This window comes from Balaenoptera physalus, assembly GCF_965194825.1.
Source record: "Balaenoptera physalus genome assembly, chromosome: 13".
NCBI lineage: Eukaryota > Metazoa > Chordata > Mammalia > Artiodactyla > Balaenopteridae > Balaenoptera > Balaenoptera physalus.
In genome coordinates, this window is record NC_138892.1 from 11,966,428 (window position 1) to 11,981,505 (window position 15,078).

Genomic DNA, 15,078 nt, shown 5'->3' on the forward strand with positions numbered 1-15,078 from the left:
CTCCTGGATTCTTTGCCCTACTGTAGGTTGTCTCTGATCTCTCTCCCCCGTCATAGTGGAGCTTTTTAGAGGAAGTATCCGTGCTTACTACCTCTGTTCAACACTTCTCAGCCACACTCCTTGCCCTGCACGTCGTGCCCCCAACCCCCCTGCCCCCCATTCTGTCTGACAAAGGCCACCCTCCCTTCTGTGGAGCTCTGAGCTCTTATCTTACTTAACCTCTCCCAGGATTGGACAGTCTTACCCACTTCCTTTTTTTTTTTTTTTTTTAATTTTTATTTATTATTTATTTATTATGTTTATTTTTGGCTGTGTTGGGTCTTTGTTTCTGTGTGAGGGCTTTCTCCAGTTGCGGCGAGTGGGGGCCACTCTTCATCGCGGTGCGCGGGCCTCTCACTATCGCGGTCTCTCTTGTTGCGGAGCAGAGGCTCCAGACGCGCAGGCTCAGTAGTTGTGGCTCACGGGCCCAGTTGCTCCGCGGCATGTGGGATCTTCCCAGACCAGGGCTCGAACCCGTGTCCCCTGCATTGGCAGGCAGATTCTCAACCACTGCGCCACCAGGGAAGCCCTTACCCACTTCCTTTTGAAAGCCCTTCCTTCCTGTGACTCTCTGGTTCCCCTAATCTCTGCCTTGCCCATCTGCATGCTTCCCCCCCGTTACACCTGGTGCTCCTCAAGGTCTCGTCCTCTGGACGATGGCCCATCCACTCGAGTGGTTTCGCCATCACTTTCCAGCTGAGGACCGGCTCTGTTAGCTGTTTGCTGCCAGCCACTTGCTCCCGGCTGCCATTTCTCCATCCACCCAGTCACCCAAGCCTGGAACCTGGCTCATCTTATACTGTCCCCTTTCTCTCTCACCCCTTTTTCCAAGCCAGTCAGCACTCTCTATAGATTTTATCTCTTTTAACATTTCTGACCTCCTTCCCCCTCTTGTCTCTGTGGCCCTGGCCTTAGTTCAGGCCTCTACAATTTTTTGCCTGTACTATTGCTGTGACCTTTGCTCTTAATAGATCCCTCTCTCTGTGCTTCTATCAGAGAGTCGTCTTTCTGGAATGCAAATCTGATCAAACCTCTGATTTGAACTCTTGAAAAGTCTCCTCAATTGCCCCAAAGATAACCCTTAAACCCTCCAGCAGCATACGATGCCCTTTGTAATTGGCCTGCTGCCTACCTCTCCAACTTCCTGGCTACATGGAACTCCTTACATTTCTCCAGTAGGCCTCTCTGCTTGAAATTGCCATGCCTGTTCCATCTGCCCTGCAATAGCTGGCAAGTCTCTAGTCTTTTGTTAAAGACACGACTGAAGCATAACTGCCAGCCAGGGAGGATGTCTGGGCTAGCCCTAGTAATACTTTGACTTAGGTGTGGACTGGGCCCTTGTTGCCTTTATATTCTCAGAGCTTAGTCAACTACCTAGCACAGGGCTATGTTCTCATATCTTGTATTGATAGTGGTTTTTCATGTCCTATTACATGGGCATCCTTTTTTTTTTTTTTCTTTAAACTTTGTAGTCAATCTAGGCTGTGGTGGTAATGAGTCTTATCGTATTAACAACTTTGTCCCTGGTTTAGTGGTTTAAAATGGCAACATGTGGGTCTGTCTTGTACCATCCACATAGTGCTGTGGAAGGTGTTTCATTGCCAAGCTTGGTGCGAATTATGTAGGTTGTACAAGTTTGGCCTACCCTTCGGCTCATGTTCACATCTATCAAAATTCCTTGAAGAAGCCAGCCCTTTAGTTTTAAAGTAGGATGTCTGTTTCAGAGTGCTAACTAGAACAGTCTGGTAGGAGAACATTCTGTGAGATTCCAGAAGAGCCTGAGTCTGTCTCTAGAGGTTATGAGTCAGTTTTCTCCTTGCTCTCATAATTGGCCTCATGCAGGAAGTGTACCCTGGAGTATTCTTGAGCTCTGCACGACTGAGTTAGGGCATGTTCCCACACTTGGATCCCAGACCTGAAAGGTTTTCTAGCAAGTGGGATTTTTCACTTCTTGCCAAGCCATTATGATAAGAATAATGTAGTGATGTACAGCATGGCGCCAGGAGTCGGAGTCTCTGGAACTGGACTGCCAGCCTTTTTTCTGACAATCTGTGGGACTTCTTCCCAAAGAGATTCGCCCAATTATTACGTGTTCAACAACCACAAAGAATTTTGAGGGGCAAAAGTCAGCGTTATAGGTTGGATATAATAGGGAAAAAAAAAAAAAAAAGGGAACTTGCAGAGGGCTGGAGCTTTCCTTTGTGTTGATCAGGAAGTCTTAGCCATAATGGAATGGCCTTGATGGGAACTGAGGAGCCACCCCAAATTATGAGGGTAAATGGGTGGGTGTTTTCATCTTTTGGACGTCTGCAGGCACAGGAAACCTAAGGTCTTGGTGCTTTTTTAAAATTATCTGTGTAGGTGCTGGGTCCACGTACTTTCTAAACCTCAATCTGAGAAGTTTTTGCCCGTTTCTGCTTCATGTTGGACTCGGTGCAGCTCTTCAGCCCCCATGTTGACCGAGGACGTTTCCAAGTTCCCTCTTGTCGCACACAGTTGACCTGCAAATCAGCAACAGATTTCTTGTTCTTGGGACAGGGAGGAAGTTAATTAACAGAAGTTGCCTCTGTTAGGATAAGACAATTCACCAGTAAAGGAAGTTCTCGGGCGGAGCCTTTGGTGCCTGCCCTGCATCAGGCGTGGACAGTGGAGCCTTGGGGTCTGCAGGTTGTCAGAATCAGTGCCTCTCTTTTGGAGAGCGTGTCTTACTTATTAGCACATGCTGCCCCTCTGGCTTTGGGGAACACAGGTCTGTTCTCTGACACTTACATCCTAAAAGCCACGGCCAGACGGTTCCTTTTCTGCTTTTTCTTTAAACAAGAACTAGAAAAAGATTTCCTCCCTGAGCTGGCTGTGGCTTATGACATACTAGCATTTATTCTGCCAAGTAGGGGAGTTGGTGGCTTTGTCTGGAGACTTTTATGAGATGAGCTCTTTGACTTCTCCTAGGGACCTCCCTCCGTCTTTCATCTCTTAAACGCTCTGGTTTGCCTGTAAGTCCTGATTTATGCCTGCCGTCTTGCAGTTAATATTAACACTGCCCTCTCTCACTTTCAGAAGCACTCCAGTTTGGATGATGAATTATATGGTTACTTTACCTATTTGTCGGACGAAGCCAGGGTTTCTCAAACTTGGCACCATTGACGGTTTGGGGCTGGATATCCATTCTCTGTTTTTGGGGGGTGGGGGTGGGGGGGGTTTGTCCCGAGCATTATGGGATGCTTCACAGCATCCGGGCCTCTACGCACTCGATGCCAGCAGCACCCTCCCTCTGCAATTGTGACAACCAAAAAGGCCCCTAGACATTGCTACCAAATGTTCCCTGGGGGGCAAAATTGCCCCCACTGCAGAACCACTGGACTAAGCATTGCAGATTGGTTTTATTCTAAGTGTCAGCTCCCATCAATCAGTAGTGCCTTGCCTAACCCTGTGTTGACAAAGGATCTGGGACTCAGTGCCAAGGAATGCTGGGATAGATTAGTGCTGTCTGCCGTGGGCACAGGTTGGGGCATGGCAGCATATGGTAGCCTGGATTAGGCCATGGAGGTAGTAGATTGGAAAGTGCCAGAATACTAAGAGATTGAGTACATTACTTTGGCACTGGAGGCGATGGCAGTCCAGGTGGAGAGACAGACATGTTTGTACACAGGGCTCTGTGGCCAAAGCTGTATAACAGGACAAGTTGCCACCTACACCTGGTGCCAGCATGACTGCGGCAGGTGTCGGCTGTCTTGGGAATTCAGAGGAAGGTGTGGCCGCCGAGGCCTGGGGTGGTCAGAATGGCACCGTGGAGGTTGGCTCCTGTGGAAGGGCTGGCAGGTATATGTCAATAAATGGTTGCAGCACAGCCCAGACGTACCCGGCTCAGTTTTGTTTGTTTTAATCCTCAGCCTTGGGTTTAATTAAAGTTGCGGTGACCTGGTAGGTTCACCCTCCCAACCCTGGCTTTCCCGTTCGGTTAATTTGTTGTCCTGGGCATTACTGGGCCTTCCTACCTTGTGGTTGAACCGTTCCTCAGGATTCTGTAAAGCGCGGAAGGCTTTGAATGGTCTGAGGCGGGGAAAATGCGAGAGAGCATAGGGCAGACGTCCGCCCTGCGGGGACAGGGTAGCAAGGGCTGCCCGGGGAATTCAGGAGAAGCAGCACGTGGTTTGTCAGACGCACGGCTGGGTGGGGAAAGGGCGCTTCTGGCTTCCACCCTCAGTGGGAAAGAGTGTGTGTGTTCTCACAGGAGGACTGGCCAGCCGAAGAATTTGAGCTCAGTTATCTCCCCAGGAGCAGTAGAAAAAGACCCTCTTCTTTGTTAATTAGTTAGAATGCCAGGTTTGGTTCACTTTTGGTGACTTTATGGTATTTTAATGAGCTCCCAGCATTTCTAGGGGAGTGGCAGCAGGGTTTGCTCTCATTCCAGACCTAAACTAATGCAAGAACTATTTAACCCTTCGCTCTGCACTAATCCCACCTCTGCTTCTCAGCGGAAGCTGCCCCAGGAGTGTTTGGTCACCAAGGGCCCGGTGAGTATCCACGTGCCTCTTGGTGCTTGACTAACCTTTTCGGGTGAACAAGGAAGGGCAGAATTTGAGCGTTCTCTTCACATCTGAGGACGACCCTCCCGCATCGTAACGGTAAAGGGACAGGCCCGGAAACATTAAGTAACTTTGCCCAAAGGCCCCCAGAGAGCCAGCCCCAGAAGCCAGGTCTCCCGACCCCGCCCTGGTGCCCAGCCTCCAGGGCGCCGCTGGGTGTTGGGAGGGATGCTCCCGTCCGGCTGGCCGGTTAGGGCCGGAGGGGCCCTCCTGCCCCTCTCGCGGCGTTCTCCCCGCCCTGCCGCCTGTTGCCCCCGTGAAGCTGTCTGCCCTCCACGGTCTCTCTGAGGAAAAGCTCCGTGCTGGGGAAGGGCTAGGAAGTGCTTCGACGGTCCAGTAAACCATGACTTTGAGCAGATTCACCAGGACAGGCCGCCGAGGAAGCCGCAGATGTGATGATTCCACTTAAGCAGGAATGTGCTGGCCAGGAGGCTCAGGCCCTGCCAGGGGGCCCCGCCAGCCGGCGGCGCACCAAGGCCCCGCTGTCTGAGGGAGGCCTGGAGGCAGCAGCTCACCCCGAGGGCTGCGCTCTGTCACCCCTGCCACGCGGCTACCCCTGCCGGCCGCCCATGCTGGACGCAGCCCCTCTGGGGCCTGCTGGGGGCGGGGGCGGCCTGAGAGGCAGGCAGGTACACTGCAGCAGGAGAATGGGGGTCCAGCACCTGGGGGCCCACCTGTCTCGGGGGCCGCCTTGACAAATGACACAGCGCGTCTGGAGTAGGTCAGCAGAAGGAGTCTGCCGGGTCTCTCTCGGCCTTAGCTTAAGGGAGAGGCTTGCCTTGTCACCAAGAAGCGTGCAGAATAGAGAGCGCAGAGTTCAGACTAGTCGGCGTCTGGCTCTGTCACGTCCTGACCGACTGGGGTCCACTTTGGGCCTTCATTTTCTCATCTGCCTCTTGGCCGGATAAACGTACTTGGCAGGGTTACTGTCAGGATCAAACAAGGGGCCGTGTGTACGGTTCCTGGCCTGTGACAGGTGCCCATTAGAAGGTAGCAGTGGGACCTGGAGATGCGGTGTCTTGACTGAACAGTCCCTGCCTTCCGCGAGACCTGCGCACGGCACATCCCGTCCGTCCATGCTCCCATTTGCGTGATGAAAGTGATAACCAGGTGCTTCCTCAGGTGGCTTCTTAATGTCCTCGGTGAGCATCCCCCCCGAGGCCAGGCTCTGGGTACCAGCACGTACAGGAAGTGGCTTGCTGTAGCTGGTCCCCTGCGGTGACCGTGTGATACACAGGTGTGCGCGGCAGACGCAGCCTCTAGCTTGTCTGACGTGGTCCACGGGCCTCAGCTGGCAGCACGAGGCCTTGGGGTCGACGTGGCCTCGGGGGTCTTCAGGAGAACGCCGTGCACGCGAGAGACGGTTCCTCCGTGGCACTGGAGTCGTCCTCTGTTGACGTGCTGGTGGGCTACCAGAGGGGCGTCATGACAGGCAGCCCTGGGCCCCCTGCCCCAACACCGAAGCCCGGGCAAGGAGGCTGCTTGGTTAGGCCCCACCCCCCAGAAGGAAAGTCGGCCCACGGAAAGAGGCTACTTAATTGTGGTCACGCCTGTCAGTCTCATTTCTGTATAATGGTCTTTCTAGAAGAGGAATCTTTGGTTAATGGGTCCTCTTCAAGGATTCAGCTTTCGGCTTGCTTTTTTGTTTTGTTTTTAATCCAACCCAACAGGGCGGCTCTGCTTTGCTCTGGGCCGCCTGAAGTGGGAGAGGAGAAAGAAGTGACCTCTCGGAACCTGAAACTTTGGGGGTGGTCGAGAACTTGGGCCCATGTCTCTGTTACTGTAACCCCCCTCCCCCCAACAAACAAACAAACAACAAAAACTCACCTGCATAGTCTCTAATGGCTAAGCTGCTTTTTGCTTTTAACTTCCCTGGCCGAATTCCTCTCTCACTGCCTGCTGAACACTGCCTAGCAGCTCGTTTTTCCTGTTTTCTCAAGTTCTGGCCCTGAGACCCCAGGAGAGCATGTCGTGGTATGTCAGGGCTGAACATTGGTGCATTTGGAGAAAAGGGTTGCTTTCTTCCCCTGCCTGATTTCTGGAATTAAGCTATCAGAGGAGAACAAAGTAAATTCCCTAAAACTAGAGATAAGAGAGCTGAGAGTCTGCAGGCCTAGAAGTCAGGATAACATAAGTGGCTTCTGTAAAATCCCTTTAGTCTTGACCAAGGCTAATGGCCCAGTGTCGACCTTTGTAATAAATTCTGTTCTTCTGGCAAAACAGTGCTGACTGGGGCTCGGGGTGCCATTCCAGCTGGGCTTCCTGACTCTTGTCGAAGAGCTGGTCTCTCCAACACGAGCTGGACCTCAAACACAGTAGGGCAGAGCTGTAAGCTGAAAGCCAAGAACAGAAGCCCTGTTCCAGGAGCAAAATCTGGCCCAACAGTTACCAGCCCATCTTTTATTTCAGTTGAGTGCCTTTCACAAGGCGACCGGAGCCACTGGCTTCTGCAGGGAGCATCTTCAAGTACCACTGTGGTTCGTCTCCTAGCATTTGTGTTCCTGGTTCTCCAGGTTTGGCGAAACCTGGGAATGGGACATTCGCAAAGCCTGCTGTCCTCCTTGGAGGGCTGTTTGTGCTCCGACTTGGAGCCAAGTTTGTCCTGAGCTTTGCCTGGCAGTGGCCATCTCATTTCCTGCTTGTGTCCCTTTGTTCTTCCTTCCTGTCCTCCCCCGAGAGCCCAGCCCTCTGCAGAGCTGTGACCTGTGGCTTAGTGCTCTCTGTACCGGACTCAGCCAGGGCCTCCTCCTGCCTGTCTTTTCTTTTCCTCGAGGGATTGTTTCAGAGCAGGGCAGAACTGGCCTCGGGGGTTGTCAGGTCCCCACCCCACCACCCCGGTGTCCTCATGGCCTTTGCAGTGGGCCGTCTACACTCACACGTGGCTTTTGAATCTCCCTCCATCCTGGCAGGCTCATGAGCAACCTCAGCAGCAACCCCACACGGAGAAGTTCTCGCTTCCGGCCCTGCCCGCAGGAAGGTGGATAAACAACCAGCAGTGCTTTTGGCGGGTTTGCCTGTGCGCTGGGAGCCCACCTGTGTGAGCCGCCGGATGCATTTTGGCCAAGAGAGGGTTTGTCGGGGGCCTCGCTTGCCCCCGAACAGAATGAAAGAGCAGTCCCTCGGGCTTCTTCCTAATTGTCAGGGGTGCTGGTGGGAGAGGGCTGCCCGATCTCTGTCTCCTGTACCTGGGGTTCAAACCCCGACCCTACCCGGGGGAGCACGTGGGTGGAGGCAGTGGTCGGGGCCAGCTGGCTTCTGGCCTGGAAGCTGCTGATCGAGCGTCTGCTTGGTCTGGACCCACCCTTGTACCTGGCGAGAACATTGCTGGTGACCACGCCGTGTGCTTGGGAGCCGCTGGCAGGCTTTCCTCCTTGCTGGCTGACTGCGGTGCAGGCAGACAGGCAGGCTGCCAGGGCTCCGCGACACGAGGCCTCTGAGGCGTGGCACCGACCCGCGGCCTCTGCTAGCGGGAAGCATTATTTTGCACCTGCTTTTCCTCGCCTCTCTGTTTGCTTCCCAAGCGCTTGTAACCCAAGCTCGCGAGTTGGGCTGGCTTTGGAGAAAGTGGCAGACAGCTTGTGAGGCCGGTGTGACACATCGTGAGTGGGGATGGCCCGTTCTGCGCAGCACTGAGGCGGGGCTGCTGGTGGCACACAGAGGGCCCTGCCCTGTGGGAGCAAAGTGGGGAACTAGGCAGGCATCTGGAGGCCTGGGTTCTTGGCCCAGTTTACGTGACTTTGACCAAGTCATTGGGTTTCTCGGGACTTGGTGTCCTGACCTCTAGATGCAGGTGATTGGACTGCGTGCTCTCTAGAGCCTTCCCAGCCTCCAGGGTCTGAGCTCAAACCCACAGGTCTCTCCACGTTTTACACCTGGCGAAGTGCTTTGCATTTTGGCCCATTGGGACCAAAATGCTGCCCCGGAGTTTGCCCCAGCAGCCCGGGGCTCCCATCCCAGGCAACGCGGAGCAGGGGTCCCACAGGGGTCTGCTGTGCAGTTTTCGCAAGACAACCCCCTTGGTGGTGGACAGTCTGAGGCCCGCTGGCCATGGGTCGTGCCGTCTCTCACCCCACGCAGGCGTGTTGTCCAACCTGTAGCTGCCCTTGCATTCGTTTTTGCTTGGCCCGTATGCACGGCTGTCAGTTCTCGAGAAACCCGGCTGACCTGAAGACAGGTCCCGCGGGCAGGACCCTCTTCCAGGTGCCCCCAGAGAGCAGCCCCGCGGCAGCTCGGCAGGCGTTATCTTAGCGAGCGCTCCAGTGAGTCAGCCCTGGGCAGCTGCTGTTGGTGAACCGGGCCCCTTCCCTTCCTCCTGTACTTCCTGTCGGGGCTGATGTCACATCGCGGCTGAGCAAGCCTCGTGGCCTTTTATGGACAAGAATCGGCAGCTCCTCTCACAGAGGAAGTGAGCCAGAAGGCCCCTCGCGTAAGCCTGTACCTGGGCCGAAGTACCTGCGGTCAGGGCTCCCCTCCGCCCACCTGCGCCGGGGCCTTCCGAGCTGGCTGGAAACACCTGTCTGTTTGGACATCGGCATCGGCTGCAAAAGGCCTCAGGGCTTTTGGGGTTTAAAATAAAATCAGGGGAGGGAATGGCCTCATCACCGAACATGTAACTTAAAACCTTCCTCGCTGTAGTGTTCCGAGGAGGCTGCGCAGTGGGGAGAGCTGGGAGGTGCAAAGGGCTGGGGTCATTAAGGACAGTTTCCAAGCGCCTGCCCTGTGCCTCGTGCTTCAGGCACCCGCATCATTCGGTCCTTGGAGCGGCCCTGCCCTCTGATTCCCCAGAGGCCAAGGGGCCAGGCATCCCGAGGGGCCGTGCAGGGCGAGGCTCGTGCCCCGGGCTCTAGGGCGCGCAGCCACTGGCTTTCTTCTCTCTGCCGCTGCTCCAGACACATGGACCGGTGGTTGTAAAGTGTGCTTGCAGGGGCCCCATCTCCACTGCCCAAGCAACTCTGGTTTTTATCTCTTGCTCTTCATATTAGGGACTCAGGAAGATTTTTTCCTGAGGAAAGGCTGCTGCTGCTTTTAAAAGAGTTGAAAAACACTGAAGAGATTCGTATTTCTGTCTCTACCCCATCCCCGTCAAGTCAGGACCAGGGCAGGAGGGGTTCAGAGGCCCAAGTCAGGCTAATGTCTTCATTCTGCGGGGAGCCTGTTTCCCAGAACAGGGTCGTCTTTGGTGGGCGCACTCCCCTGGTTCTGGGCTGTCGGGTTCCTGTCTGTCTGTCTGTCTGTCTCCTCTGTTGTGGAGGAAGGAAGGGTGTTTTCAAATAAGCCTTCGGTCCACGTAGACCCAAATAAGGAGTTGAGCGAACAATGGAGTGGTCTGGACCCTCGAGGGTCCGTGTCCTGAGAGCTGACCATGTGGGGAGTGAGTATTAAGGAGGGTCCCGGCCGGAATGCACCGGGGCTCTGGCAGAGTAAACTGAGCCAGGCGGAGAGCCCAGAGCCGGCTGGCTGCTGAGAATTCCCTCCACCCCCTACCCAGAAGAGATACTTCTGTGCTCAGGAACCGAGCAGAAGTGTGGTGAGACAGGCTTGGGCAGACCAGGGACAGTGCCTGCCTCACCTACCTCCTAAGAGATTACAGACCCAAACCCACTGTAAAAGCTGCGAAGACTGACGCTGGGGGCCACAGTGTCATTCATGGTGGGCAGGTGGATTTGGGGGCACCCGCTGGTGGGGGCAGAGTTGAGGAAATCAGAAAGGCCTCCCATCACTTTTCCTCTGTGAAAGCATTTGCCCAAATGAATGTTCTGGCAAAGCAAATTAAGGTTTCTTTAAAGTGTAAAATGCAAGGATTGGAGGGTTTCCTTTTACGCTGTGTTGACAGTGGTCACTTGGCTTCAGGAATTGGAGGTGGAAGGTCAGAGGGGAGGGAGAGCTGGAGATGGTGGGGTGGATGGAGGTTACATGAGGAGTTTGGGTCTGAAATTGGGATTTGAAGCGTGTGCAGGCCTGTGTCTATGTGTGTGTGTGCGCATCTCTGTATGCCGTGCACCTGTGTGTGCACCCACAGGCGTGTGTGTCTGTGTGTACATGTGCCTGTGTGCATACACACGTGTCTGTACACATGCCTAAGAACGCCTGTGTTCGTGTACGTGCACTGTGTGCACGCGTGTCCACGTCCCTGCGTGTGCACGTGGGTCTGTGTGCGCACGTGTGCCTGTGTGTGTGTGCCCACACGCGTGTGTTTGGGGGCTCTGCTTCCTGTTGTTCAGCAGTTCAGCATCCGACTCCTCCTCACACAATCAGAGGAATTCCAGCCATCCCAGGGACCAGGCCTGGGCAGCCCTGGGAAAACGGTTCTTTCTGGGAGGGATGGGAACATTTCCTTTTATGGTAGTGGCAGCCGCTGCTGCCGGCCCGCCCACCCATACAGGTACATTCTTGCCACTCTCACAGCGGGGACGGAACACGCCCGTGAACACGCCCGCCGCTGGGCCTCCGCCAAGATGCAGTGGGGGAGGTGCAGCCCCATCGTAGCTTTGTTGGTTCCAGACTCATCAAGGTGGGGTGGGTGCTGGAAGCTACCCCCCCCCCCCCCCCCCCCCCCCGCCTTCCCTGCTGCCTTATCGATACCCGGCCTACCCGGGCGGGGTCTATGAGACTCGGCCAGGTCTATCTCAGCCCCTGCTGTGCAGCCTCGCAGGGCCTGGTCCTGTGGGAAAATCGAGAGGGGGCAGCAAGGTCACCCTCTGGGTCTGCTCTGAGCCCTTGCCCGGTGCGGGGCAGGGTGTGGGCTGTGTCTGTGTGAGTGGCCGGGTTCCCTCCGCAACCCCCGCGCTGTTGATATTTCTAGGGGCTGGAGGGAGGGCAGGGACAGCTGCAGCTTGTGTGTTGGATGCGAGGTTTCTTTTTACTTCTCCCTGGCCGGACTCCCTCTCTCCCTCCCGAGACAGGAGAAGAGGTGGTCGTAAATGCCCACCCGCGCAGGCTGCTGGGATCAGCGCACTGGAGGCACCCCTCACGGAGAGGCAGGTGGCCTCGCTGCACGATGTCTCTACTGGTGCCGAACATCTAAGTCCATCTCCCGAGGCCATACACACAGGCAGCCCTGAGTCACCCTCCCGATGCCCTGCAGGTTCTTGGCTGGGCAGTTGAGCCGGTGTGGGTGTCCTTCCAGATCACCGACATTGGTGTCTATCCAGCACTGACACCACTGACACCACTGACAGCTACCAGAACCCTTGTTAGTTCTCAACTAGTTCTCCCGCTGCCCTGACCAAGCCGTCGCCACCCATCACAGCGACTTCATGATGGGGAAGTGGGCAGAGCGCAGCCACCTGTGGAGTTCATTCTGTTTACAGGGTTCCCGTCTGGGTCCTTTTCACGTTCTCTCTGTTTTTCAAACTAATCCTGCCAGGGAGTTAGTAGCACGTTTACTTTATGGATAAGGAAACCGAGACTCGGGAATTACAGGGCTCACTGCAGCCCAGTGTTGGTCAGTAGCCTGGACCTGGATTCAGGCTGATTTGACCTCCAGGAGGTGGGCGTATCCCAGGCGATGGGATAAAATGAGTTTACATTTTCAGCTGTTGCTTAAAATTGCACACTCGGTCCTGAGCCAGTTCAGCCCTAATATCTTACAGCATTTCTGAGAAACTTCGCTTTCAAAGCCTGGCATTACTGTTCCTCCTGCCTTCCAGGGGAGTGCATTGTTTACAGCCGTATTTGCTGACCGGTTCACAGAGCTGGGAGAGTTGCTGAAAGTTCCTGACCCCCAGGCCTGGAGACCACAGGGCTCACAGAAACTCGTCAGAAGCTGATTCTGATGAGCTTCTGTTCTTTCCGAACTGCCTCCAAACTCCCATTACTGAGAGTTTTCCCCGTGCCAGACCCCACACTGGTGCTTTCGTGTGTGTGACTTCCACGTTGTATACCATCATCCCCCGGGGCTCCAGGAGGGTTAGAGCTCTAAGACAGCATCTTAGCCCAGGGCTGTCCCACGGCAAAGCCAGCCTTGACCTCACCGCTCACCCCACGTCTTACCTGTGCCTCTTACCCGGATGGGGACAGTGTTTAAAACACCTGCCGCAGGCCTTGTTTCTAACAGCTTCAACCTCCAGTTAGAAACACGCGGGGCATGAAAGTAGACTCCCGGGGAGCTTTCCAGAGGTTGGCTTTCTCGGAGGGGGAGCGACAGAAGTCTTTCAGTGTCATGGGGCCAGGTGGGCGGCCAGGGCGGGCAGTTTGAGCTCCCGGAGGAGGGAGCAACTGCCCCATGTCGCTGCCACCCAGGAATGTCCCTCCTCCCCGTGATGGTGGCATGGAGGGCCAGTGTTCCAGGCTTCACGCTCCTGGGAAGTGGGCAGGACGATGGGCGGCTCTTTAGAAGCCAGAGCGGGAGGCTTTCATGTCTGCTGGAGGTTAACCTGATGTCTCTTTTGTTTCAGACCGAGAGGACCAGTCCATTTTGTGCACGTAAGTGTTTCTGTCCGGGTGGCAGGGCCTGTGTCACCCTGATCTGTTCTCACTCTTGAAGACCCCTACCAAAACCTAGGTCGATGAAATCCATTCCCAATTCAAGCCCCTGCTGCTTCCCCAAGGGAGAGGCTTCATGTTTGCTCCTTAGTGGTCCTGCAGCATGGATGAGCTTGATTTCATGGCCAGAGATTTAATCTCCTTCCTCAAAGGAGGCGGTGGAGATGAGGGTGGCAGTGCAGAGAGGAACAGCAAGCGTCTTCTCAACAAGGCAGGATCAGGAGCTGATTGGGCCCCCAGGACACGTTCACTCTGGTGCTGAACCGTGGCTTTCTTTATCTGGGCTTCTCACCTCCGTCCTCTGAACCTAACAAGGAGCTGATAAATAAACCCATTGCCAAGGAAGTTAACGGTACGAAACATTCCTTCGAGTGAAGTTTCGAGGGAACATGTATAAATGCCTTTGACCCCTGAGTCAACAGCTGCCTAAAACTGACTCCTGAGACATTTGGAAGCAAAGGCTGCCAAGTGACCAGGGCAGGCAGCGGACAGAAGTTTACTCTGGTCAGGCCTGCAGAGGGCCATGGGAAATGGCCCGAGGGAGTATTTCAGAGCTTAGCATTTGTTTGCCTGTCCCTTTTCCTGCTACTGGCTGTTGGGTCCCTCACTGGCACCCCACAGAATGGGAGACAGTAGAGCTCGTAGTGGGAAAGGGGCAGACGCAAAGGATTTGGCCACCTCTCCCCTGAGAACTTGCTTGGCTCTCCCGGCAGGGGTGAGTCTGGAGCTGGCAAGACGGAGAACACCAAGAAAGTCATTCAGTACCTGGCTCACGTGGCGTCCTCACACAAGAGCAAGAAGGACCAGGTGAGTGCAGGCCTTCCTCCCCGAGGAAGAGAACTTAATGATTCGTGGTTTGGCTCAAAATGAGAGTGTTTGGGGACTGAAGCAGAGGCCAGGCCTGCTTTCACTGAGGCTGGGAGTGGGTCTGGTGGTAGCCCGCCCGTTTCTCCCTTGACCTCCTAACTTTGAGTCGCTATGGAAACCGGAGACCGCCCGAGGTTCGCAGCTAATGCTGCGCGGCCCCCGCCTCCGAGGTCGGAAGAGAGATTCCAAAACTTGGCTCTCAAGTTGATGGAGACGTGAAGGATCTTGGGCAGGCCTGCACTGGAACACCTGCTTCTGTTCCCTGCTGTTGAAGTGCCTCTGGGTGGACAGCCCCCAGCGAAGAGAGAATGGGCAGCTGGAAAGACATCTCACTTCCCTTTTTTTCCCCTCTCCCTCTTGGTGGATTGTGGTCGAACCCAGCAGTGTCCTCGCTAGGTGAGCTGCACGTTTACTGCACGTTCTACACCAGGAATGCGTGTTCTGTCCATCGTGTGCCCTTGAATTACGATTTTTTTTTCTAAGCAGCTTTTCACCCCACACCATTGTCACTCTCTGCGTCTAGACCTCTTCTCGTAGGCTCGGCTCACTGACTGTCTTGGGAGGAGGGGCTGGGTTGTGACACACGGTGACCTCGCGTGCACTCTGAAATGACAGCTCCTGCAGAGTGGGGACAGGCCTCACCACCTAGCTGTTCTCAGACGCTCCGGTCAGGCCCAGAGTTCCCACGGGCACACGGCACGGAAGGCCCCGTGCAGAACCCTGACCGAGGCACAGCGGAGTGGTCATCTGCCCTCCTGGACCCTCACACGCTCAGTGTCCTGGACCAGATGGAGATGGGTGGCTCCCGCCTGCCACCACGGTGCCAGCCCGAAGCAGTGCCGGGAAGGCCACGCACAAGGCTTCCCCAGAGTGAGGTGTGATCAGTCTGAAGCATGCCCGTGTGGTGCGCTCTCTCTTTCTCTCAGGCATACACTCTTAAACTTCCCCATGAAATCTAAGTGCCAGTGGTGTCCCCTCAAGCCGTCAGGGGTAACTGTGCCATCTGGGTGCGCCCCCCCCTTCCCGGGGCGCCGTGTGCAGCTTGTATAAGTAAGTAGCGGTGTGTGTCTCTTTGCATGCGGATCTGGGGTGTGTCCTGCAG

The 15,078-nt window shown here is 55.2% G+C and overlaps 1 protein-coding gene across 1 annotated transcript in view; it reads left to right on the plus strand.

The window, feature by feature from the left end:
- MYH9 (myosin heavy chain 9) overlaps positions 1 to 15,078 on the plus strand; it is a 90,365-nt gene that overhangs the window by 36,274 nt on the left and 39,013 nt on the right. The window contains exons 4-5 of the mRNA XM_082420780.1: positions 13,022 to 13,049; positions 13,823 to 13,916. Of these exons, the coding sequence (XP_082276906.1) occupies positions 13,022 to 13,049; positions 13,823 to 13,916 (122 nt within the window). The remainder of the gene's footprint in view (positions 1 to 13,021; positions 13,050 to 13,822; positions 13,917 to 15,078) is intronic.